The sequence below is a fragment of the Cygnus olor genome, chromosome Z (genome assembly GCF_009769625.2).
Source record: "Cygnus olor isolate bCygOlo1 chromosome Z, bCygOlo1.pri.v2, whole genome shotgun sequence".
NCBI classification, from domain to species: Eukaryota; Metazoa; Chordata; class Aves; order Anseriformes; family Anatidae; genus Cygnus; species Cygnus olor.
In genome coordinates, this window is record NC_049198.1 from 10787963 (window position 1) to 10812384 (window position 24422).

Here is a 24422-nt window from a genome sequence, read left to right on the forward strand (position 1 = left end):
AATTGTCACCAACAACTTGAAGTCCCTGGAGGCCCAGGCCGACAAGGTAGGGGCTGCTGGGGCTGGGCACAGAGCTTGGGGCTGGGGGGGGACGGGGTCCCTCGGGGGGGTGAAGGGTGACGGGAGGCGTCCCACGGGGCTCACGGACGTACCTCTGTGTCCCCGCAGTATTCCACCAAGGAGGACAAGTACGAGGAGGAAATCAAGCTCCTAGGGGAAAAACTGAAGGAGGTAAGGCTCGGTTTGGGTCCCCGGGGGTGCTCCCAGGACACATACGGGCAGCAAGGAAAATAATCCCTCACCTCCCAGGCGTGGAGGCTAATCCAGGTGCTCGGCACCTCCAAGGAGCCCAGGCGCGGGAGATGCAGACGGGGCAGTTTCGGGGTGCGGGGCAGTTTCGGGGTGCGGGTTTAGGGGCGTCCCCATCACACTCGGCCTCTCCCGCAGGCGGAGACCCGGGCAGAGTTTGCCGAGCGGTCTGTGGCGAAGCTGGAGAAAACCATCGACGACTTGGAAGGTAAAACGTCCCCGCCGCCTCCTGCCCCTTTTTCATGGGGAGAACGGGACAGGACGTGTCCCTGGGGAAGGGGAGGGGGGGGCTGGCCGGGCTGAGGCCAAAGCACCCCATGGGCGAGCCGAGGTGGGGGGGTCCCCGTGCAGGGGGTGGGTAGGGGGGGAGGCTGGGATGCCGTGGGGGTTTTGGGGTCCGTGGGAGGGGAATAGGGCCGCATCCACGCCGCCTGTGCCCGGTGCCGTACCCGCACGCCCCCGTCCCCCGCTCACCGCCACTCTCTCTCTCTCTGCCACTCGCCCCCTCCCCGCTCCACCGCCCGCCCCCCCCTTCGGTCCCCCCCCCGCCTGCAGACGAAGTGTATGCGCAGAAGATGAAGTACAAAGCCATCAGCGAGGAGCTGGACAATGCGCTTAACGACATCACCTCCCTCTGAGCCCCTCCGACCGGCACCAGCACCGCACTCCCCCCCCCCACCTCCATCCTCGCCTGCATCCCCCCCACCACCTCCCCAGCTCGGCCACTTGCCTGCCCGGCCCCCCCACCGCTCCCCCTGCCCTCCCTGTCCCCTCTCTGTCCTTCCCGGCCCGCGGCTGGTGGTCACAGGGGCCGGCCCGGGGGGTCCCCGCAGTGTCCTTCTCTTGGGGGAAAGCAAGGCGTAGGCGCTACGGGGTGCTTGGGGGAAAGGGGAGCAGCCCCCACGTACCGGCAGCGTGAGCACCGGGGACCCTGCATCCCCCCAGCAAAGCTGCCCTGGTGCTGCTTGCCAAGCCCAGGGTGGGGGGACACGTCCAGGAGAAGCAGCACCTCCGAGGAGAGGTGGGCTCCAGCCCCAAGGGGACGAGGGGTGTCCGTCCCCAGGCAGGCAGCCCCCGGTTCCCACCCCCCCCCAGCTGCCCTCCCCGCTCCCCTCCTTCCTTTGCACATCGCTCTTCAGTTTGCATTTCATGACTTTTTCTTTTCTGTTCTGTCCCTCCGGGTCACCGAGTTGGTCTCAATAAAGCGTTTTCTCTCCTTGGTTTCTCCCTCGTTTTCTTCATGCTGCTCTGGCTCCCCACGCTCACCCCTCATTGCCTGCTCTCTCACGCCGGCAGCCGGGGGCGCGAGGTGGCCGCGGGGACCCCGCAGCTGAGCCCCTTTGTGCCTCAGCCCGGGGACGTCCCCCACCGCCCCCGGCTCTCGGACACAGCTTTCCTCATCTTCTGCCACCTTCCAAGACGTCCTCCATCGCTCTTTCGGCCTGAATTAGTAGGGTTAGACCTGGTCCTGTCCGTTCCCCATCCTCACTCCCGGACACCACGACAACCTCTCACAGCCCCGACGTCTCCTCCATCTCCCTCTCGTGCCAACAGGGCTGTCCCTACTGCGCGGCAGCAATTCCTGGCCCTAAATGGGTCCCCAGTCCTCACCCCTCAGCATCCTACCCTGTCCCAAAACTCAGAATTGACGGTCCCAGGACCGGCTGCCTCCTCCCGCCGTCCCCACTGGTCCCCAGTGCCCACCAGTGGCTCTTGCAGGCAGCACTGTCTCTTTTCACTAACTCTCTTTTCTCTCTCTCTCCTCTTTGCTGCGCTGACGTCTCCGTTTTCTCTAGAGCGCTCCCGGCAGGAGGCCGAGAAAAACCGCGTTCTCACTAACGAGCTGCGGGTCATCCTTACTGAACTTAACAACTGAGCTAAGGCAGCTCCAGCCCCAGCACAGCCTCCCACCCACGGGGCGCCCCCAGCCCCGACTGCCCCCCTGCCCCCTTTTGGCCAGGCTGGTTTGGGGCTGGGAGCCCCTGCCCGCTCCCCACTGGGATAACCGCCCTGCTGGGGGGGACAGGGAGCCCCTGGGGAGCTGATTTTTTTGGGGGGGGGGAGAGGGATGAGGGGTTTTACCATGTCCTGGGATGCCCACACGGTGGTGGCTGTCCCCTGGCATCAGCCTGGCCCTGCTGGGGAGGGATGTGGAGACTTGTGTCGCTGCGTCCCCCTCCCTCCGGTCACCCCAAAACACGCAAGGAGGAGGCCCTTGGAGTGGGGTCCCCACAGGGCACAGGGTGGACACAGTCCCCCCACCCCTATCTCTAAAGGGAAGGGGGATGTCATCTGGAAGCCAGCACCGGAGGAGGCTGCCCCGGCAGTGGGCTGCCCGTCGGAGCTCGTCCCTGCAGCCTCGTTATCTCTGCTCCTTCTCTGCTGTCCTCTCTGCCCGCCCTCCTGGGCTGCTGTCTCACTCCTCTTCTTCACGGAGCACATGGCTCGTGCCGCAGGCGCTGGCTCTCCTCTTTCAAGGGTTCGTGCACGTGCCGGTGGGGACGGCAGGATGGGGAGAGATGGGGCCGCGGTGGCGGTACCCGCACCACGGAGGGGCAGGCCAAGGGTTACGGGGTGCAGCGGGAGGATGGAGAAGCTGAAGAGAGGGGGCTGGCTGACCCCCCAGGGGTCGTGGAGGGGCTGGGCTCATCCCTGCTGGTGCTGGGGCTGCTCATACTGAGCTGTGTCCGTGTGCGTGTGTCTGTGCCTGGCGTGGTGTGCGTGGGTCCGGCTGGGTACGCCTGTGCCGTGTCTGTGTGCGTGGCTGGGTGTCCCTTGTGTTCACAGAGAGTCTGGCCAGTGCCAAAGAGGAGAACGTGGGCATCCACCAGGTCCTGGACCAGACCTTGCTGGAGCTGAACAACCTCTGAGCTGCCTGGGGAGCCCCCGCCCCTCTTCCCTACCCCACACGTGCACCCCACTGGCACGCTCAGGATGTCATCAGCTGAACTGCGCCTTGGCCAAATCCACACATCCGTTGAGAAGGGAAGCCCTGCAGCCTTACACCGTGGCTCGGGGGGCGTCTTGTCTGTGCACAGCCCGAACGGCTCTGTCCCGTCTTCATGTCCAAATATTAAAGCAGTTTGACAAGAAGGACGGGTGCACTTGGTCCTTGTGGGTGGGTGCAGGCACTGGGAGACACGGGATTGTTCTGCAGGGACCTTGCTGTGGGGCAGGTACAGCAGTCACAAGGACGTCCTTGGCCTTGGGATGGGACTGACAGCAATTCCCTAGGATGCACAGGAAACCTTAAAGTCCCAAGCTCAGCCCAAAATGAGCATCCTCCTCAAGCACACAGCGGCAGAGGGATGTCACTAGCGTGTCCCCCTTCCATCTGCTGGGCACTTGGGGAAGCCACATGGCCTTCGGCTTATCCATTGCCTCTGCTCCATGGCCCATGCTAATGATGCCACCTGAGCACACGTACAAGTGTGTGACCACACACGTGCACACGCTGTTACTTACCAGGTCTTCTCCAGGTCCGGAGCTGCTCACCCCACGTACTCGTTGCATTCTCTATTACCGGCTGCCCGAGGGACAGCTGTATAAACTAGCAGACACTAACATGGCAGGCGACCAATTCCCAGCGCGCTCAGGAAGTTTCCTCCTGCTCTGTTGTATTTTCTCCAACACAAAGAGGAGAGTGGCAGGATGTGCCTCACCGCTGTCACTAAGAAGGGGCGGGCTCCCTGGGGATGCCCAGAGCTGCGATCTAGCCCTGCCCTCTGCTCCGGGCCCCTCCACGGCTTACAGGGAGCCCTGCTGTCCTGCACTACCCGGCGGATATCCCCCTGGCAGCACAGCCTCAGGCGGCCAGGAAACATTGATTCACGCTGACCCCTCGCTGGGCCAGGCCATCACCCCAGCGAGTGTCAGGGAGAGCTTTCCCTGACTGCTTTCCTTTATTTGCTGCGCCCCTCAGCTCGGGAGAGGATGGAGAGATGGCAGCTCTTTCCTGCCCAGGTGCATCTGGCCTCCTGCCCTCCCCCTGGCCCCCAAATCACGTTTGGAGCTCTGAAGACTTTTGGTTGTGCAGCAAAGGGCTCCCCTCACTGCTCTGTGCCTCAGGGCTCATTCTCCCTCGGGTTGTCACATCCCAGGATGCGCTGGAGGAGAAGGACGGTGCTCTCCCGCCTGGCTGAGCTTGTCCTGTGCAAGGGTTGGGGTTTCTTGTCAGGTCTGCCATTTCCCTTCAGCACGTCACTGTGTTGAGCTGGTGGTTGGTCAAAGTGCCTCCCTGGAGTGGATTCGTCCGGCTGTAAAAGGAACAAGAGGGCAAAGCCACCAGAGCACCCTGCCCTGCAAACAGGCCTGCCCGGCCTCCCTATCAGGGCGCGTCCCCAGTGCCCAACTCCTGGGCGTCCCTCGCCTTCCTGCCGGGACAAAGAGCCCTTTCACACCCAGTACTTTTCCCCATTCCAGCCTCCTTGATCGCATTGGCCTGTTTAACCATTTACATCCCTCCGCCAGATCCTCCTTCACCTCTGAACTCATTTCTGCGAGGCCCTGGCGGTTGTTGCCGGTGATGGGAACACCAAGGCCACCAGCCGACCCCCCAGGGCCCGGCTCCGCGCCGCCTTCCCTCCGCCCTCTGCTGCCCCTTGCTCTACAGGGAGCAGGGAGCCGCTGGAGGCTGGCGATGGAGAGGTGTCAGCTGGGGGCTGCGTCCCTGCCATGTCACCCTGGGTATCTGTCCTGCTGCGTCTCTGGATGTGCTGACCTGGGCCTGACAGCCCAACGACCATGGAATCACAGAGTGTTTTGGGTTGGAAGGGACCTTAAAGATCATCCAACTCCAATTGTACGATTCCAAACCATGGAATCCCAGAATGGGTTGGGTTGGAAGGGAGCTTAAAGACCACCCAGTTGCAGCCCCTGCCATGGGCAGGGACACCTCCCACCAGCCCAGGCTGCCCAAAGCCCCACCCAGCCTGGCCTTGGGCACCGCCAGGGATGGGGCAGCCACAGCTTCTCTGGCAGCCCATGCCAGGGCCTCACCGCCCTCTGAGTGAAGAATTTCTTCCAAATATCTAACCTAAATCTCCCCTCTTTTATCTTAAAGCCGTTCCCCCTTGTCCTATCACCACCCCTGGCACACAGTCCCTCCCCAGCTCTCCTGCAGTCCCCTTTATGCACTACACCCAGCTGCAGCGCCTTGCCGAGACCACCCCCGGCCGCCCCCCCGGGGACCCCCGCGGGTCAGCCCCGACACGGCGAGGAGGCCTCCGCCATGACACCGCCACGACCGGCTCCGGGTAGACCAGGCGGCCGTGGTCGGGCCACTCCCCTTAGACCAGACCACGCCTCTTAGGATACACCGCGCCCCTCCGAACAGACCACGCCCCCTCCGACGAGACCACGCCCCTCCGACGAGACCACGCCCGTCCGATCAGACCACGCCCCACCCGAACAGACCACGCCCCCAACACACCAAACCACGCCCCCCCTCCGTGCAGACCACGCCCCTCAGCGCACCCCCTTCCCCTTAGCAACCCCCGCCTGCAGCGATGCCCCGCCCTCGCCCCAGACCACGCCCCCCCCACAAGGCCACGCCCCTCCCGGTTCCCCGCCCCCGCTCCCCGGTGCGGGCCCCGCCCAGCGCCGCTCTTCCGGACCCGGCGGCGGCGGCGCGCGCAGGCGGCGGGTGACGTCAGGCGGCCCCGGAAGGGCGGGGGGCGCGGGCCGGGTGCAGCCGGGTCCCCGCGGTCCCGTCCGGTGCCGAGCCGTGCCCGGTGCCCCCGGTGCCCCCCGGTACCGGTACCGGTACCGGTACCGCCGCCATGACGCTCGCCGTCTTCTTCGGGTGCACCTTCATCGCCTTCGGGCCCGCGCTCAGCCTCTTCCTCTTCACCATCGCCCGCGACCCGCTGCGCATCATCATCCTCATTGCTGGGTCAGTGCCGGTACCGCCGCACCGGGGGGGGTGGCGGGCACCGGGACCGGCACCGGCACCGCGACGGGCATTGGCGGTGCTGCGGGTGGCGGCACCCAGCCCGGGGGCACGGTGCTGCGGCCGGTACCGGTGTGGGTATGGTGCTGGTGGGTGCTGGGGTGGGCACCGGTACCGGTACCGGTGTGGGAAGGGTGGCGGCACCGGTACGGGTGGGCACGGCTGGGTACTGCACCCGCACCGGTGTGGGCACGGGCACGGCCACCGGTACCCGCACTGCTGTGAGTGCTGCAGGGCCACCGGCACCCATACTGGTACCGGTACCGGGCACTGGTATGGGCACCGGTGCAGTCATGGGCATAACACGACCACCGGTACTGATGGTGGCACCGGTAGCGGGGCACCGGTACCATCACGGGCACCACCGGTGCTCACGGTGGCACCGGTAGCGGGGCACCGGTACCATCACGGGCACCACCGGTGCTCACGGTGGCACCGGTAGCGGGGCACCGGTACCATCACGGGCACCACCAGGGCACATCAAGGTCCGGGCCCCGGTACCGGCCCCGTGACGGGCTCGCCGTGCCCCGCAGGGCGTTCTTCTGGCTGGTGTCGCTGCTGCTGTCCTCCCTCATCTGGTTCATCGCGGTGAAGGCCAGCGACCCGCGCGACGAGGCGCTGCAGAGGGGGCTGCTGATCTTCGGGGTGATGTTCTCGGTGCTGCTGCAGGAGGCCTTCCGCTTCCTCTACTACAAGCTGCTCAGGTGCGGGGGCGGGGGGGGGGTGGGGTGGGGGGTGTGCTCGGTGCGGCACGGTGCCCCGCGCCGGGGCAAAGTCTGGTCCCGGGCCCGCGGTGGCGGTGTGAGGAGGGCGGCAGCACTGCGGCACGCAGGCAGAGGGTGGCAGAGCTCCACGCCGCAGCCGCCGGCGCCAGCCCTGCTCCCGTCCTGCAGAGCCCCGGTGATGCCGGCCTCTCCCCCCGCAGTCCGTTTTTCTAGCTTTTTTTGGGCTGCTCTCTGCACCCCCTGTGGGTTTTTTTTTTTTTTTTTTTTTTTTCATTTTCTAAAAAAAAATAAAAAATAGGTTCACTCTCCCAGCTGCGTGCATGCCCTAGGGATGTTTTCTGCAGCCGGGGGTGCTGCTGCTGGGTCTGCGACATCCCGACAAGCCCCTACAGCTGGTCTGTGGGGTTGGATTAGAATCACAGAGTCATTAGGGTTGGAAAAGCCCTCCAAGATCATCTGGTCCAACCGCCAATGTCACCCACTAAGCCCTGTCCCTAAGCACCACGTCCAACCGTTCCTTGAACACCCCCAGGGACGGTGACTCCACCACCCCCCTGGGCAGCCCGTCCCAGTGCCTGACCGCTCTTTCCGAGAAGAAATGGCTCCTCATTGCCAACCTGAACCTCCCTGGTGCAACTTGAGGCCCTTCCCTCTTGTCCTATCGCTAGTTACCTGCGAGAAGAGGCCGACCCCCAGCTCCCCACACCTTCCTTTCAGGCCGTTGTAGAAAGCCATACGGTCTCCCCTGAGCCTCCTCTTCTCCAGACTGAGCACCCCCAGTGCCCTCAGCCGCTCCTCACAGGACTTGTGCTCCAGGCCCCTCACCAGCTTCGTAGCCCTTCTCTGGGCACGCTCCTGGGCCTCGATGTCCTTGTACTGAGGGGCCCAAAGCCGAACGAGTACCTGATGTGGCCTCACTCCCGTGCCGGTGGCCCGAGGAGGTCCCCGCGGTGTGTTTTTGCAGCCGTGGCAGCAGTGCTCCTGCCATGCCCAGTCAGCACTCCGGGGGCTGTCAGCCGAGCCCTAACCGCTCCCTGCCGTGGTGTAGTGGTGCGCAAAGTGCCCGTAGATCCATTAATCAACGGCGGCATTATTGAGCAAGAAGCCAGGTGCCTGCCGGAGACCCGGCTGCACCCTTTTGGGGTGGCCCTGAGGAGGGTGGGCTGGTGGGGATCTCCCTGCCCGGTCCATGCCATGCCCCACCACACTTTTCCCTGCAGGAAGGCCATCGAGGGGCTGGTGGCCCTCAGCGAGGACGGCTGCTCCCCCATCTCCATCCAGCAAATGGCATACGGTGAGTGCCACGCGGGGCCCAGGGGAGGGGGGTACCCAGGTCTGATGGGGTTTGGGAGGTGCCTGGGGTGGGGGGACCATGGGTTTGGGGTGTCACGGCCTCTCTGTCCCGGCAGTGGCTGGCGTGGGCTTCGGCCTCATGAGCGGCGCCTTCTCCATGATCAACCTCCTGGCGGACGCGCTGGGACCGGGCACCGTGGGCATCCACGGGGACTCGCAGCTCTACTTCCTGACCTCAGGTGAGGAATGGGATCGTGCCCCTTGCCCACATCCCTGCTGCATCACGAGGGCTCCTGCTCCCCGTAGGCATCGTAGCCCCTTGCAGCCCCCCTCTGCCATACCCTGTCCCCTGTGCCCCTCCCTGCTCCTCTCCAGACCATCAGTGCCCCCGCACCCTGTCCCTGCTCCTCCCCATCCTCCCCGAGCCTGCAGGGCCAGTGGCTCCCTGGTGACCCCCCGCTTTTGCTCCCCGCAGCCTTCATGACCATGGTGTTGATCTTCCTGCACACCTTCTGGGGCATCCTATTTTTCCACGGCTGCGAGAACCGGCGCTGGTGGGAGATCGCGGCCGTCGTCGTCATGCACCTTGCGGTGTCGGGGTCGGTGAGTGGCTGGGAGCAGAGCTCTGTGCTGCCTCCAGGGATGGCTGGGGGTGTGCTGGTCCCCGTGCCTGTAGAGGAGCAGCCTGGGGCACCACCAGCACTCTTGGTGTTTGGGGAATTGCAACCAGTCCCCCTTGGGCTGTGCCCTTCATGAACCAGGTCCTGGAGCTGGTTTTCCCCTGCCCCACTCCACTGAATCCCAGAATGGCCGAGGTGGGGAGGGACTGCTGGTGGTCATCTGCTCAAGCAGGGACTGACTCTTCAGGGTGGAGGGCGGTGACACTGCCACACGTCCCCATCCTGTCCCAGCCCCTCACCAGAGCTGCCACACCACTGGAACCGAGAGGAAGGGGGACACGATGGCTGTGTACAGCAGCGGGGCTGTGGGAGACCCTGCTCACCGTTTCCCTTTTCTGCTTCTCCCCCAAGACGTTTTGGAACCCGCTGTACGTGGGCAGCCTGGTGCCCTCCTACCTGCTGATGGCCGCTGCTGCTGTCTGGGCTTACCTGCTCTCGGGGGGCTCTGCCCAGAACCTGCGTCGCTTTCTGCTCTGTAAGTCCTGCTCAGAAACTGGGACAGGGGACCCTTTGGGTCCTGGGGACACTCTGTGTCCCTTTGGGTGCTGGGTCCTGGGTTGGGGAAAGGGTCTCTTGGGGGATGAGGCAAGGAGGTGACTCCCTCTCCTACGGGACAGGAGGAGACCCTGGGGTTGTCTCTTAGGGGGAAGTGGTTGGGGTATGATATTTGGTGAAAATCTCCACCCCCTGGCTTGGATCCTGCAGGTTCACAGAGTGGAGCCAGCCCCCAGCTGGCATCCTGAGGCCCCGCAGGACGCTCCCGTCCCCACCTGCCCCTGCCCTCCCCTCCGTCTCGGCGGCAAGATCGGCACTCGCCTCCTCTGCAATACATTTTCTCTTGGAATGGGGGACCCCGGCCAGCCCCGGAGGGGCAGGTACCGCCACCCAGCTGCAGCACCCAGCGGACAAGTGGCACTGGGGCTGGCCTGCTCCTCTGCCCCTCTGGGGACAGCTCAGCCTGCGGGACTTGGCTTTGCTGGCCCCGAGTTATCCTGCCTGGGAAGAATCCTTCCTCGGACTGATCCCAAGGAACCCCCTCGCTTCTCCCCCCGGCGCAGAAGATGCCCCGTTGTCCCCTGTGCCGCTGGGGGACACCTGGGGTGGAGGAAGCAGCTTTGCAAGGCGCCGTCTGGGCCAGGGCTGAACGCTGCGGTGCTACTCTCTCCACCTCTTCACTCCCTGCTCACAGCAAGACGTGGCCCCAGCGCTGGACTGCAGTGAGCTGGCATCCCGGGGGTGGTGTTGGGGGGCTGGCATGGGGGGGCAGCTGCTGGGGACGGAGGGTGGTGGGAGGGGATGTGGGCAGGTGGATCCCACCAGCCCTGGTGGGTGGCCATGGGCCAGCGAGCCTGCAGCTGGTGCCAGCACGGCCTGGGGAGGGGCGCTGGGGGCTGCCCCCGGGGATCATCGCCCTCTCCAGGGGCCAGAGGGGGATTTTCAGGCAGGCACCGGCCCTGATGCTGTGCTACAAGATGGGGATATTGAAACAGCCCACGGGCTCAGTGCTGAGAAGGTGGCTTTGTCTACAGTGGGCTTTTATACCAATAAAAAAAAAAAATAAGTACCATAGCTGAGTGGGGTGTGTGCCAGCCCTGGGGGCGTGCTTTGTCCGCTCCTCGGTTGCCACCAGGGTGGAGGCATCCTCCCATGGCTTCCTCGCCTCGCCCCTGCCTAGCCCGTTGCTCTTGGCTGCAGCAGGGCCCCGATGCTCCCCAGGGCTTGGCTCGGGCTGCACGAGAGCCTTCAGGGCCAGCAGCTCGAGAGCAGCAGGGTGGGGGCCTGCAAGGAAGCAGAGGGTCTGCTACCTTCACCTCTGCAGCGCCCCGGCCCTACCAAGCCCCGGCGCTGTTTTTCCAACACTTTGCACAAATAAGAGGAGGAAGGAGTCCCAGAGCGCTGAAGGGCAGGGCCAGGCTGTGCAAGGAGCCCCGCGCTGCTTGCTCTGGAGCTCTGCCTGGGGCACAGACGGAGGCTGATGCTCTGCGATGGGAAGGGTCCGGCCTCCCTCCGCCGCTTGGTCCTGGAACGGCAGAGGTGGCCGGCGGCGCAGGAAGCTCTTATAGCTTTTTGGCCTTTTTTATTAAAGTTTTTATCGTTTTTTGTAACAAAAATATCTGCTGGGGCCGGGTGTTGCCCCAGGTGAACAGTCCGTGCAGCTGGGGGAGGCTGGTGCCCCCCCAGCTGGGGGCAGGAGCGAGGGGATGGGGCTGAGCCGCGGGGCTCACGCTGTGTTCTCGGTGGTGGCCGCCGTGTAGATGACCTTGGATTTGGTGGGCGAGTCCAGCCTGGTGTGGGACGAAGAGCAGGGTGTTAGGCAGATAGGGGGGCCCCGATAACTCAGCTGCATAATGCTCGTTTCCCATACAGCTGCGTGCAGGGGCACCGGGGGGGGGGGGGTGGGACACAGCCGTGCCCCCGACCCTGCTCTGCCCACTACTCACCGTGCGTTCTGGCTGCGGTGCTTGTAGACGTAGAACACAAAGGCCAGTGCCGTGATGGCAAAGAGCACCCCGAAGACCACAGCCAGCACGTCCCCTGCAAGCCCAGCACAGGCACGTCATGGGGTGGGTGGTGGTGGTTTAGGGGGCAGTGGGGACACAGGGCTGGAGGGGACACGAAGCCAGCAGCCTCGGCTGAGCTTACCTGCATGAAAGGAGGAGCTGGTCTGTCCCGCTGAGGGAAAAAAAAAAAAAAAAAAAAAGTGTGAGAGCTCGCTGCAGGGATCCCAGGGTGGGTGCAGAACAGCCCCGCCCCCCCCCCATAGCTGCCAACCCCAGGCTCAGCACCGGGCTGCCAGGACCCCCCATCCCCACTGGGTGTCCCCCAGCACCCTCCCCAGGGCCAGCACTTCCCGTACCTGCTGCCACCACCCCCAGGAGACATGGCACAGCCGGCGGGTGGCCCAGAGGGGAGGAAAGTGCCAGCACAGGGCTTTGCCAAACCTGGGCTGCTCTCATTGCTCCCCACGTGGGGACAGCCAGCCCTAACACCACCTATCCGTGCCCTAAATCCTGCGCCAGGCAATATTTACCCAGCGCAGCAGCACAGCTCTCCCACAGCAGCATTATCACCTGTACGGCTCCAGCATTGCGCGCCGGGTGGCACTATCGGTGCCAGCATCCAGCGGCTCACAGAGCAGCTTTCCTGAGCCCTCAGCTTGGGAAAAATCAACAAGCGTGGACAAAGGAGCTAGAGCTGAAAGCGAGGTGGGACGGGACCCGGCACCACCGGTGCACGGGGCAGTGCGGAGCGGGGAAGGCTGCACCACCCTGGTGCATGCAAGGTCTGGGGACCAGCAACCTCATCCGGGAGCACGGGGACACCAGCCCGGCATTCAGACACATGACTCCAGGGCCAAGGGCTTTGTTTGGGGGTGGTTTGATAGAAATAGCAAATAACGGAAGAAAAGAGGTGAGCTTATTTGCACCTCCGCCCCCTCGCCTCTGCCAGCGCCTGCTGAGGAATAGCTTCTGCAGAAAGGGGTAAAAGAAAAGGCTCGGCAGTAAATGGAAAGCACGATAGTGTTTCTAACAGGTTTACCGAAGATAGAGCATGCCAGCCTAACCCGATATCCTTCTTTGATAAGTGATATTCCAGACAAAGAAAATGCGGTAGATTTTATCTCTCTGGGCTTCAGTGAACCATTCACCGTGGTGCTGCCCGGGAGGCTGCGAGTGAGGCCGAGGACCACGGTGATTAAATCCTGCAGCCCTTAGCGAGCTGGCCGCAGGTGGGGTGGCGAGGGGAGGCGGCGTGCCGCTGTGCGGTTAGCCAGGCATTCCCCCGGGGCCTGGGACCCATCCTGTGCGCTGTTTCTATTAGTCACCTTGACACAAGGCGACAAACGCCACCGGAAAGGAGAAGGAACAGGATGTTGGACAGGGAAAAAAACCCCAAGTGAGCCCAGAGAACTGAAAAGGGGCACGGACGCGGTGATGCAGAGCGATAGTCGCACCTGAGGGCTAACAGCAACTTCTACTCATAGCTGGAAACCACCGGTGACAGAAAGGGCTTCGAGGACACACCGAGGGAACCATCCTCTGTTTGTCCTCGAGCAGAGTGGTGAGAACCCAGCCTGACAGCCCCCAGCCCTGCTCCAAAACCCAGGGTAACCCTGGTAAAAAATGCATTCCCCTTAGGGAAGCAGAGCCCCGCTCCTCACCCTGCACCCCAGCAGCAGGGCGCAGCCCCAGGATGCTCGCCCGCTCCTTACCCGTGGGCACCTGCCTCTCCCGGGAGAAGGTGGGCTCGAAGCTCGCCAGCACCCACCGCTTGTGCAGGCTCTGGGGCGGCCGAAAATTGTTCTGCAGGGGTTTGCCGTGGTCGTACTGCAGGCTTGTCACCAGCACCAAGATCTGGGAGGAGAAGGGCGTGAATAGAGCAGGATGCGCACTGCCAGGAGCCAAAAAGCCCCGGCGCACGGCATCCACGGGGACCGGCATGGGTGCTGCCCCGACAGACCTGGTCATGGGAGAGCATCACGGTCTGGTTGAAGACCGTCCACGTCACCGACTGGAAGCAGGGAGGGGTGGTCAGGGAGCCGTTGTAGCGGAAATAGAGGTGCAGGCTGTCGGGCAGCAAGCCCGCGATGTTGAACCCGGGCACCAGGACTTCCTCATCTGGGAGGAGAAGGCACGGGAGTGAGGGCAGCCCCAAGGAGAGGAACGGGACCAGCGCGGGACTCACGGAGCACGCCTGACCTGGGGCATTGCCCAGCCCAGCCTCGCGCCACCCTACTGCATGCACCCGGCGTGCTGGAGAGGGCAGGGGATTCACCCTTCCTCTCCACTGCACAGGGTTTCCCTGCTGGCGGCCTCACCTTCTCTTTGGATTTTGTGGAGATACTTGAGTATTTCCTGGTAGAATGGGTTCTCCCTCGGCCCGACCTGCAATACAGCAGTGAAGGGAGGTTTGGCTGCCCGCGAGGGGCACCCTGTCCTGCTGGACCCCACTTCCCATCAGGGCTGCCTCTCCTCTCCTCCCCAGGGGTACCAGCACCATTGCCTGTCCCCAGAACTACCTCTGACACCCACCCCAGCCCCACTCCTACCCCTCCTTGCCCAGGGCTGGGCTCTGGGACTCACCTCCAGGAAGGCTCCCAGCACGGCCAGCCCATCCGGCTGGGCCATCGCCGCCTTGAAGCTGTCGTACTTGGTGTTGTAGTGGACCACGTGGAGCTGGAGGGAAACACACAGCCCTGATGCAGGATGGGCACACCAAAGAGGTGCACACCCCCCCGAGGCTCCCCGGCCATAGCAAGGGCTGGGAGAGGCACACAGCCATGCTGAGCATCTCTGCTAGGGGTAAATGTGCAGGTGGGATGGAGAGAACACGTGCCAATGGGTAGAAGCAAGCATGAACAGCTGCCCATGGGAGCTGCCTTGCTTATGGGCAGCAAACCAGCCCTGGAGAGCAGGGCTGGAGGACAGCAGCTAGAGAAAAAGGGGTAAAACCAGACGGGAGCTGGCGGGGCAGGCTGTGTACAGAGAAAACTCCTGCTCCATCAGCCCAGCGCTGGGAGAGGACGGTCGAGGGGGACGAGGGCTCCTCACCTCCGCAGCAAAACGCTTCCCATTAACGGTGTGCTCGGAGCCGGCTGTCGTCGGGGATCCCCAGTGCAGGTGCAGCTGCACGGCTCGGTACTGCTGGGCATAGCCGCCCGTGATGGCCAGCGACTCGGGCAGCTCCAGGACAACTGCAGGGCAGGAGGAAGAGGTCGGTCAGTAAAATACAGAGTCCAGTCTGTCCCAGGTTTGGAGAGGAGGTGGCTTAAGGGAAAGAGTCACCCTGGGCTGGTGGAAGCTGGTGACAGCAAACATACTCGCTTTTGATCTTTAATGAGGCTACAGGTGGGGCAATGGATAGCGCTGTGCAAATGCAGCAGGGTTTGGCTTTCAGCTTCGGGTTGTAGGACACCCCGGTAAGTAAATCACAGCGGCTGTTCCTTTAGCTGGAAGCGCTCAAAGTGAGCAGCCCCTCTGCAGAGACTCCCCGGGCAGCTCCACGCTGGATGCTGTCCAACAGCTAATGCACTATGCGAGGATAATATAAAGAGACCATGGGCAAAGTTCAAGGATAGGCAGGATATTCAAAATTCAAGGATAGACAAAATTCAAGGATTTGAATTTTTGGCCAAGGCCAAGTCCAAAATACCCACCTAGCAAAGCCAGCCCTCATGCAGTGGTGTGGCAAAAAAAAAATAAAATAAAAGGTGGCTGAGCTACTGGGACATGCACCAAAGCCACCAGGAGCATCCCCGGACCCCGAGAAAGGCTGCTCTATCCTTCCCAGCACCTTCTCGTTTTTAAAGTCAGCTCTTTTCCTCCCTCATCCCTCTGTAGGTGAAGTGTCAGTCACATCACCAGCCAGGGCACAGGTTTGGGATCAGGAACACAACGCAGCTGTGATGAGTCATTCGTCCTCTCCTGTGCCGCCTGCCACCGGGCTCGGAGATACAGAACTCAAATACAGGAAGTGGGACACTGCTCCCTCCCTGGGGATTTATCTGCTTTAACATTTCTTTTGTATATCTAGATCAGGGCATTCCTATTATTTATCTGAGTCATTTTCAGGCCCTCGCAAAAGTTTGTGCAGCGTATGCGTTGTATAAGGAGGAGTGACAGCACAAATATCCCGGCTTTTCAGAACGATCACAGAAGTCTGGCAGTCACCAGAATAAAAAAAAAAAAAAAAAAAGGCATCTTATAAGCAGACGAGAAACTTCTTCACCCCCCCCAGCCCTCTTGACCAAAATGTTACGAGCGCTTTCTGAACACCAAGCAACACCAGATGCCAGGGTGTCTAAAATAGCAACCACTGAGCTCGACCCGTTCAGCTATGCAGGCACGCCAGGGCGGGAGGCTATAAAATAAAGCTCTGGGCATGCAGCGAGTCCGACTGGTCGAGTTTGCTGCATCAACTCCATCCAGCTACCAGGTCACAGGGCCGTCTTATCACACCTTCAACACGTTGCTGTCCCCAACAGCTTTTCTTGGGAACTGGCAACCACCGGCGCGCACAGGATGAGCGAGGTGCTCTTGGAAAGACCTGGTGGCAGCCAGGAGCTGCCACCTCCAGCTGCAGGGCAGGAAGGAGAGGTTTTTTGTCCTCCAGAAAAGTTGGAACAGAATCCATTTACATTACCGCAGTATCAGTCTCACCATGCCAGATACTGGGAGAAAAAGCCCTTCTAAAACTGGAAAAGGGAAATAAACAACTTCTTAAAGTGCCTTAAGATCCTGAGATAGCATCTTGAAGCACGGGCTTTAAGCTGGCCAAAGCTGTGTTCTGGAAGACTGATGGGTAGGTACCTTAAGGGCTAAGTCACACCAGGGACCAACCAGTCCTTTGAAAGTGGAAACAACGGCTGCAAACTTGCATCAGAAGTATTAGGGGCATGTTTTTAGAGGAAACGTGGATTATAACAAATTCCCGAAGCCACCACCCAAAGGCAGTGAGTTGTGAGCTCTCCATCTCCTGGTTTCTCCCCTCCAGCCAGGAAAGCCCCTGGGTCCGTACCAGCCTGGCAGCCCAACGTTCCCCTCGCAGCCTCGAACAGGACACGAGCGAAGCCCTCCCAGAGCCACGGGGAGGGTTTCGGAGAAGCCTGGTCCTGCCAGGAGAGGCCGGTGCCTTTCGCACCCACCTGTGTGCCCGTTGTTCTTCAGCTTGAGCTTCTTGCTGGCGGGCAGGCTGTAGCCGGAGAGCTGGATGGGCTGCAGCTGGGGGCTGAAGATGGTCTTCTCCGTCTCGATGTTGATGGGAGACTGCATGGTGCCCAAGCAGGCCGAGTAGTGCTCGCCCCAGCGCTCTGGTTCTGCAACGGGGAGGCAGCAGTGGTGAGGCCAGCCAGGCGAGGAGACCCCCGGGGGGATTCCAGCCAGGCGAGGAGACCCCCGGGGGGATTGGGGTGGGTGGGAGGGAACGGGCAGGCGCGGCTTGGGCAGTGCACCACGCTCACAGGTTTGGTTTCCACCAAGCTAGCTCGGGAGCAGCTCCCTGCCGCCGCGTGACGGCGTGCAGCTGTGCCACGAAAGGGCTCCGAGCGCGGTGAGCTGCCAGAAAAGTCTATTTTAGGGGTGTTTGGGAAGAGCGCGAGAAGATCATTTACAAGTGGACTTGGCAGGCGGAGGAGCCTGCAGCTCGTCACACGCTTGCTGCTGCCGGGCGCAGCCTTGTTGCTTCTCCCACTGCTACGTGAGCCCCTCGAGCACGGTGCCACCAGGACCACGCGAGCCCGCAGCCACAGGTGGCAAGGTGCCGGCCCGCAGCTGTGCCCTGCAGCCCCACAAAGGGACGGCTGATGTCCCCAAAACCTCCCCTCGCACTGCGGGGGGCTGTTTCCAGCACTTCTCGGGCCAGCACGAGCCTGGGTTGTCCCCCAGCCCACCCCTCTCAAGGGGACAGAGGACAGGGGTGAAGACACAAGCTAATCCCTGGGCAGGTCAAAGTCCCAGCACAGGCTGCAAGTCCAGCCTTGGGGAGCCCAGCCTGGCAGAGGATGCGGCCAGCACCCGTCTGGGGCGGGGGGGGAGCCGGGCCCCAAGGGCACCCCAACACGAGGGTTTGGGGGATCCCCCAGCAGAGCTGCTGCTGCCCCCCCCCAAAATGGGAGCACCCCGGGCTCTCCAGCCCACCCGTGCCCGGGTTTGGGCACCGCTGAACCGTCAGGGTCAGGCAGGAGGGAAGGGCGAGCCGCTGAGTGCGCACAGGAGCCCTGTAATCATTAACCACGGCTGGCTCGAGCCCAGCGTGCGCTGGGTGGTGGGGGAAAGCAGGAGTGACTGCAGGGTATTTACCTTCATAGCTCCAGTGGCTGTCACCAGGACCTTGAGAGAAAAAAAAAAAAAAAAAAAAACCACAAGAGCATGAATGGAAGGGAAAGGTTGGCAGCAAACACAGACAGGCAGTGCTCACAGCCCCGGCAGCAGGTCCCAGAGCTCCCACTGCACCCCCAGCTCCCTCCCAGCCTTCGCTTCCCCACTCCTCCTCCTCCTCCTCCTGCCCCATGGCCGGGGATGCTCCCGGAGGGCACTGCCTTCTCCCAGCAGGGAGGTCTGCGTGCATCACCGCAAGGGGAAACTCCGGGGCTCGACACTTTGTTATCATCATTATAATGGGAAAAAAATAAATCACAGATACGGGCTTTCATCGCTGAGCGGCTGTGCCCATGCTCTTCCAGCTGCAGCAAGACAAAGGTAATTCACCTCCTCGGACTTGTTCTCGCCGGGGTGCTCGTGGTGGCATGGTGCTGCTACCCCCAGCTGGCACATCCCGGCACGCGAGGGTGGGAGAGGCTTGGGGCCAGCACCCACCCTGCTCCCTCAGCTCCCCAGGGCACAGGCCACTCCCCAGACATCTCCATCCCTCATTAGGGCAAACGCCCATTAGCCTGGATGGGGTGCAGCAGGGGCCAACAAGTGCCGCGCTGGTCCCCGGCCCTGCCACTGACAACGGCCACCGACAGCCGCTTGCTATTAATAGGAGCGGATTCCAGCTCACGGGTGAGAAAGGAAGAGGCACGCTTTCCCAGGCCCAGGCAGCTGATGCGGGGCCCCGAGCCCAGCGGGATCCTGCCCTCCTCCCAGCCAGGAGCCAGGCACGGCCGCAGCCCTGGTGGCCGCGGATGCTTGGGGACGCCGGAGCCGTGGATATGGGAACAGCCCTCGGGGCTGCCTCCAGCATGGTGGTGATATCTCTGCAGCACGTCAGAGGCTCGGGAGTCACTCGCCCAAGGTGTGGGGTGCTCCCGGAGGTGTACGCAGAGGGCTGGGCACGATGCAGCTGCCTGCACAGGGCAGGAATGCGTGTGCACTCTGTGCCAGGGATGCAGTGGTCACAGATGGGACCCCCAAGAGGCGCTTCAGCAGCTTTGCCAGGCAGGATTCCCCTCCCGCAGCACGAGGGTGGCGGGCCTGGAGCAGGTAACAGGCGGCAGCCCGGGGCTGGCACACGATGCCTGCGTGCGCTGCACATGCCTCAACCGGCACAGCCTGCCCCGGCACCCTGCTTTTCTGCTCACCTCCAGGAACTCTGCCTTGACACCTGAAGTTTGAGCAACAGCACGGTGCTGGCTCCTGCCCTGCTGCATCAGCACCGTGCCACCCACCCCGGCTTCCCAGGTCCCCGTGCTCGCTCCTGCGGCTGGTGGGGCTCCGCAGGGGCTCGCAGCCCCTCCGTGCCCCTATCGGGAAACGGGGATCAAGCAGCCTGAAGGCTGCAGCTGCAGACAGGGTACAAGATTCCCCCGGGGGTCCCTTGGTACCTGAGCACCCACGTGCACCCACCCACGCACCGAGGCCACCTGAGAGCATTTCCCCACCCATGGAGCTGGGCGCAGCACTGGGGACGGGTCCCTCGGTGCACGCCCCGAGCGATGTAGGGGAGCACCGAGGCCAGCCCAGCCCGGCAGTGGGATCAAGCCCTCAGCACCCACCCTGGCGTAGCCCCGTGACTCTCCAGACCCTTCGTCACGAACGTTACCCCACCGCCCTGCGCAAACGCTGATTTGCATAATTTCAGCCTCCCTCCCACGCTCCCCACCGGAGCACGTCTTCTCCTTCCGAGCACCGCGCGAGGCCAGCTCCCCTCACCGCCAAACCGCTGCCACGCACCACAACAGAGGTGCTGCAGCTCTCTGCACGTCCTGCCCTACCCCGAGTATGCACGGGGGCTGCAAAGCACTCCCAAAAATGTGTGTGTGTGTGGGGGGGGAGTGGAGCAGAAACACGGCTGCTGCCCAGCACTTCGATGAGTGCACTGGGAGAGAGTGAGCAAGGAGAGGACTGCTCGGTGGGGTCCCAGCAGGGAAAAAACACAGGGCACCAGCAGGAGCTGGCTGCGTCTGCAGGCGCTAAAAGCCTTTGTGCTCAGCCACGTGGAGCCCTTCTGCACCCACCTAGCACCAAACCCGCCCCCTTCCCTGAGCTGGGGGGAACACAACATCAGCACAGTTTCCCCATTTCGGTGCTCCCCCCCCCCCCCCCCCCCCACACACACACACGTGCACTTTGCTCACTCCCTCCCACTTTGGGATCCTGGTGCTCGCTCCTTGACATCCAACACCGTCCAACAACACTTTCCTGCCGAGCCCGGGCAGGCGCTGCCATTATCAGCGTGCTGCTCCGCATGTCCTGCAGCCTGGGGGTGAGGGCAGGAGCAGCTTCGGGCACGGTGAGGAGCCAGCGGGACCAGGGGCTGCTGCTAGCAGCAGGGGAAGCGCACCGAAGCAGCAGGCTGCTCCCAGGAAACGCTGCAGGGATGTGGGCACAGACCACACACCCGTGGCTGACTGTGCAGAGCAAGAGGCACCCTCGGCAGAGCCAGGCAATAGGGGGAAAACAGGGGGATGCCCCTTCTGCCCTCAGCTGTTTGCAATTCAGGGGACGCGCAGCCTGCAGGGCACCTGAGGATGCCCAAATGCGGGGTGGCAGCCACGCGCCGATGCCATCTGATGGCAGCAGGGCTGTCCGGTGCCTCCACGCCTTGAGCTCCGACAGGAGAAGTTTACAGCTTCAGACATCCTGCTCCCTTATCGGCCGGGCACACGATGCCCCGTGCTCAGCCACAGGCAGCCCTGGGATCCTGCCACAGCCTCTGCTCACACCCAGCCCTGAACCAACCCCTGGCCAAAGGCTGTGGGATGATGGCAGGACCGCCTTGCTGAGGACCAGTCCCAGGCTGGGGGACCACGGAGCGGAGGACAGCGGGGTGTTCCTGGTGCTCAGGGAGCCAGGGGGCACCAGGATACGCAGAGATGCACAAAGGGAAAGTCTCAAAGCAGCGACCAGCCCCTGCAGACAGATCCCAGCCTAGCAGACACATCCAGGCACCTTTCCCTTGCAAGCAATAACCCGATCAAGGTACATGGGCTGTGCCGCCGTGCTCACGCTACCCACGGCCAGCTCCCTGAGCCTATCTGCAGTGAGCACAGAGCTGGCACGGGGTTTGGGGCTGGCACGCCGTCTGGGCAGCACCCTCCTGCCAAATCCCACAGGGAACCTCTGCACGCCGCAGGACGGGACAGCAGCAAGCCCCCAGCCCTGCCCTACAAGCACAGCCCCAGCTTTTCCCCCCAGACAGCCCCACGCAGCACCCATGCCCTTCCAACCACTGCGTGCACTGATCCTGCCCGAGCCCGTCTGCATTAAATTCCTTTTTGTGTTTATAAACCCTGGCCAACCGCAAGCCTTGGGGATCAGCCTTTAATCTGCCACCGGCAGCTCAGGTTGCCACAGGGATTGTTCTTTGTGCTCCTGGGGGGCTGCGGGGCCCCGAGATGCAGCCAGCATCCCACAGAGGAACAAGTTATTTGTATGGGGGAGGCACAGGGCAGGAATCACCACGGCTTGTTCCTGCTCCCTGTGAACCCAAGTGGCCTTGGTGAGTGTTGGGGAAAAAGGAAACAGCTGGAGGGCCCTGGGCAAAAAGGGCCGTGCCAGCAGGAGGGAGAAAAATGGGGAATCCCAGGGGGCAGAGTGGGGCTTGAGGCTGGGGAATGAGGTAACTGAAAGTGGGTTAAGCTGGAGAAACGGGCTCCACCAGAGGAAGAAGGCATCGGGGATGAGCAAGAAGGGGACACAGAGCTGGACAGCCTCGAGGACAACCCGCAGCTTGTGCCAGGTGCCACCGGCCATACCCAGTGCCCATGCTGGGAGGAGGACAGGAGCCAACCTTGCTGCGACACACAGCTCCAGCACCATGCTGGGGCATTCCTGGGTCCCAACCAAACCCCACACCCCCATGGGGCTCCAGCCAGACCTTCAGGGGAGCCGGGGTGCCTGTTCGCCACCCGCGCCCTTTTCCCAGTTCCATCCCCGTGCAGTCGGCTCCTGGCACCCTCCTGCCCTGCAGCTGGAGTTACTTCATCTCTGTGGCGAGGAGCATCCGCGTCCCCGTCCCCACGCGCAGCCTGGCGAGGCTGTGGTGAGAAATGTGATTCATCGCAGCAACAAAAGCAGCTCCTGGCACCAAACAATCGCCGATCCGTGCCGCATGGCAGCCGTCCCCGTACAGGTCAGGGCAACTCTTACCAGAGGCAAAACCAAGGACACGCTACGAGGCTGAGCCTGGGAAACACAAACCCACGGGCCAGACTGGGACAGGAACGTCCCCGCGCTGTGCTCAGCCCCAGGCGAGCTAAGGCATGGCACTGCCCCAAAATCCCTGCTGAACGCTGGCAGCGCCACAGCCTCCGGGTCAGAAAAGGGACTGAGACCAAAGGGATCGAGCATTCCCTTCGCTAAAAGAGGGACCCTAAAACTTGGAAGCCCCCTCTGCCACCCAGGACACAGCTCCCTAAGGGCGGGGGGAGGCACCCAGCAGCACCCAGCCCCATGCTCCATCCCCAGCTATGGGGCAGCCCCACACCTGCCCCATAGCACCAGTCCCTCTGGGAGGCTGAAACCCTGTGGTGGGAGCCCTGAGCCCCCCAGGTGGGTGGGAACGGGATCTGGGGGGGAACAGGGCTGCTCCTGCCGGGGGGTCGCGGCCGCACTAGAGTTGGCGGGAGCGGGGACAAAGGCAGGGACGTGCGGCTGCGGGGCTGTGCGATGCCGGAGAGGCACGGACCCACCAGGGGCCCCTAACGGGGGCGGCACGGCAGCCCCTACAGCCAGCAATGGGGACCCCCGCTCCAAACACTGGGGACCCTAAATCCGGCATAGGGGTGCTCCGTGCATCGGGGCACACGTGCGTCGGGGACCCTAAATCCAGCATAGGGGTGCTCTGTGCGTCGGTGTGTCTGTGAGTCAGGGACCCTAAATCCAGCACAGGGGTGCTCTGTGCATTGGCGTGCCCGTGCATTGGGGTCCCTAAATCCGGCACAAAGGTGCACCATGTATAAGGGGTGCCCATCTGTCAGGGACCCTAAATCTGGCACAGGGGTGCTCCACGCCCTGAGAAGCCTGTGCGTCGGGGACCCTAAATTCAGCACAGGGGTGCCCCGTCTATCGGGGACCCTAAATCCCGTACGAGGGTGCCCCGTGCAGCCGGGGACCCCCACCTCGCAGCCCCGCACCCCCGGCTCACCTCTTTCCTCGGAGTGCAGGGACTCCTCGTCGTCGTGCCCGTGCCCGGCGGCGGCACGGCCCGTGGCGGCCAGGATCAGGACCAGCACCGGGATCGGGACCGGGAGGGAGACCCGCAGCCTCATCTCCGGCGGGGAGCGCGGTGCGGGGCGGTGCGGGGCGCTGCGGGACGGGACGGGACGGCGGCTCCGTGCGCTGCCCGGGCGGCCGCGCGTACGTGAGAGCGGGCGGGGGAAGAGGCGGCCCTGACTCACGCCGCCGTTACCTTTTATAGAGGCTGGAGGCAAAGTCTGCCGCCGCCCGGCACGGCCAGGTGAGCCGCCGCCGCCGCCCCCCGCACCGGGACTCGAACCCGCGGCGCCCCCGGGAGGCCGGCGGCGGGGGGCAGCCCCCAGCAAGGGGCCGCCGGCACCTGCTGGGGGCCCTGCGCGGCGGGGTGGGGAGGCCCCGTGCGCCCCTCTTGGGTCCCTGTGGTGGGGGCGTGAGGGGAGCCCTCAGTGAGGGGCTGGGGGAGATTTTTAGCTATAGGGTGGGGGATTCCCTCAGTAATGGGGTGGGGGATGTCCTCAGTGAGGGATATCTTCAGTGAGGGGCTGAGGGACATTTTTAGCTTCGGGGTGAGGGATTCCCTCAATAATGGGGTGAGGGACGTGCTCAGTATGGCTGTCCCCCCTCAGCGAGGGGGTGAGAGACCCCCTCAATAATGGGGTGAGGGACATCCTTGGTGACAGGGTGAGAGACCCCCTCAGTGAGGGGCTGAGGGACGTTTTGAACTTCGGTATGAGGGATTCCCTCAATAATGGGGTGAGGGACGTGTTCAGCGAGGGACATCTTCAGTGAGGGAGTGAGAGACCCCCTCAGTAATGGGTTGAGGGACGTGCTCAGTGAGGATGTAAGGGACATCAGCAATGGGGTGAGGGACCCCCTCAGCAATGGGGTGAGGGACATCCTCAGTGCTGGGTGTCTTCCCCCAGTGCTGGGCTGAGGGATGCCCTCATCCCCCATTGTCAGTGAGGGATGTCTTAATCTATGGGGTGAGAGACCCCCTCAGCAATAGGGTGAGGGAATTCTTGAGCTCTAGGTGTCCCCCTTCAGCAGGGGCTTGAGGGACCCCGTCCACACTGGGTGTCCCACCCCTCAGTATCAGGCTGAGAGACCCCCCCAGCAGTGAGGTGAGAGACCCCTCAGCAAAGGCATCTTCACAGCCACCCCCTCAGTGGTGGGCATCCCCCAGCAGTGGGGTGGCAGAGTGCTCGCTGGGGTTTGGGGTGGCATCTCCCTGAGGTCAGGAGCTGAGGATGAGCCTAATTTAGGTGCCTGAACTCAGCCTGGGACCTGAGGAGTGGAAGAGGTGGACGAGATGAGGTGGGATGCCCTTCTGGGGGGCCTGCAGGTTTGTAAGCCTTTGGAGATGGGCAGAGTTAAGGAGAGTATTTCT

General features: G+C 63.0%; 3 protein-coding genes across 4 annotated transcripts in view; 2 read left to right on the forward strand and 1 right to left on the reverse strand.

Moving 5' to 3' along the window:
- The window catches only part of GBA2 (glucosylceramidase beta 2), a 75871-nt gene extending 72469 nt beyond the window's left edge, over positions 1-3402 (forward strand). The window contains exons 13-15 of the mRNA XM_040541095.1: positions 119-231; positions 448-517; positions 3097-3402. Of these exons, the coding sequence (XP_040397029.1) occupies positions 119-231; positions 448-517; positions 3097-3179 (266 nt within the window). The 3' untranslated portion in view covers positions 3180-3402. The remainder of the gene's footprint in view (positions 1-118; positions 232-447; positions 518-3096) is intronic.
- Positions 3403-5940: 2538 nt separating this feature from the next.
- Positions 5941-10524, forward strand: LOC121062009 (gamma-secretase subunit Aph-1b-like). 2 transcript variants are annotated; one of them, XM_040541547.1, is made up of 7 exons: positions 5947-6202; positions 6793-6963; positions 8205-8278; positions 8394-8516; positions 8753-8880; positions 9309-9432; positions 9663-10524. In XM_040541547.1, exons 1-7 carry the CDS (start codon positions 6090-6092, stop codon positions 9698-9700), a joined length of 771 nt encoding a protein of 256 aa, XP_040397481.1. In that variant the 5' UTR covers positions 5947-6089; the 3' UTR covers positions 9701-10524. The 2 variants fall into 2 exon arrangements, with proteins under 2 accessions (XP_040397480.1, XP_040397481.1); XM_040541546.1 differs by having other exon boundaries at positions 5941-6202; positions 8205-8516.
- Positions 10525-10658: 134 nt separating this feature from the next.
- On the reverse strand, positions 10659-23322 carry CA9 (carbonic anhydrase 9). The gene is made up of 11 exons (XM_040541549.1): positions 22986-23322; positions 17756-17785; positions 16603-16773; positions 14510-14652; positions 14042-14134; positions 13777-13843; positions 13419-13576; positions 13171-13312; positions 11601-11630; positions 11399-11492; positions 10659-11242 (listed from the first exon to the last, which is right to left on the reverse strand). The coding sequence occupies exons 1-11, from the start codon at positions 23107-23109 to the stop codon at positions 11179-11181; spliced, it is 1116 nt and encodes a 371-aa protein (XP_040397483.1). The 5' UTR covers positions 23110-23322; the 3' UTR covers positions 10659-11178.
- Between the last annotated feature and the right edge of the window lie 1100 nt (positions 23323-24422).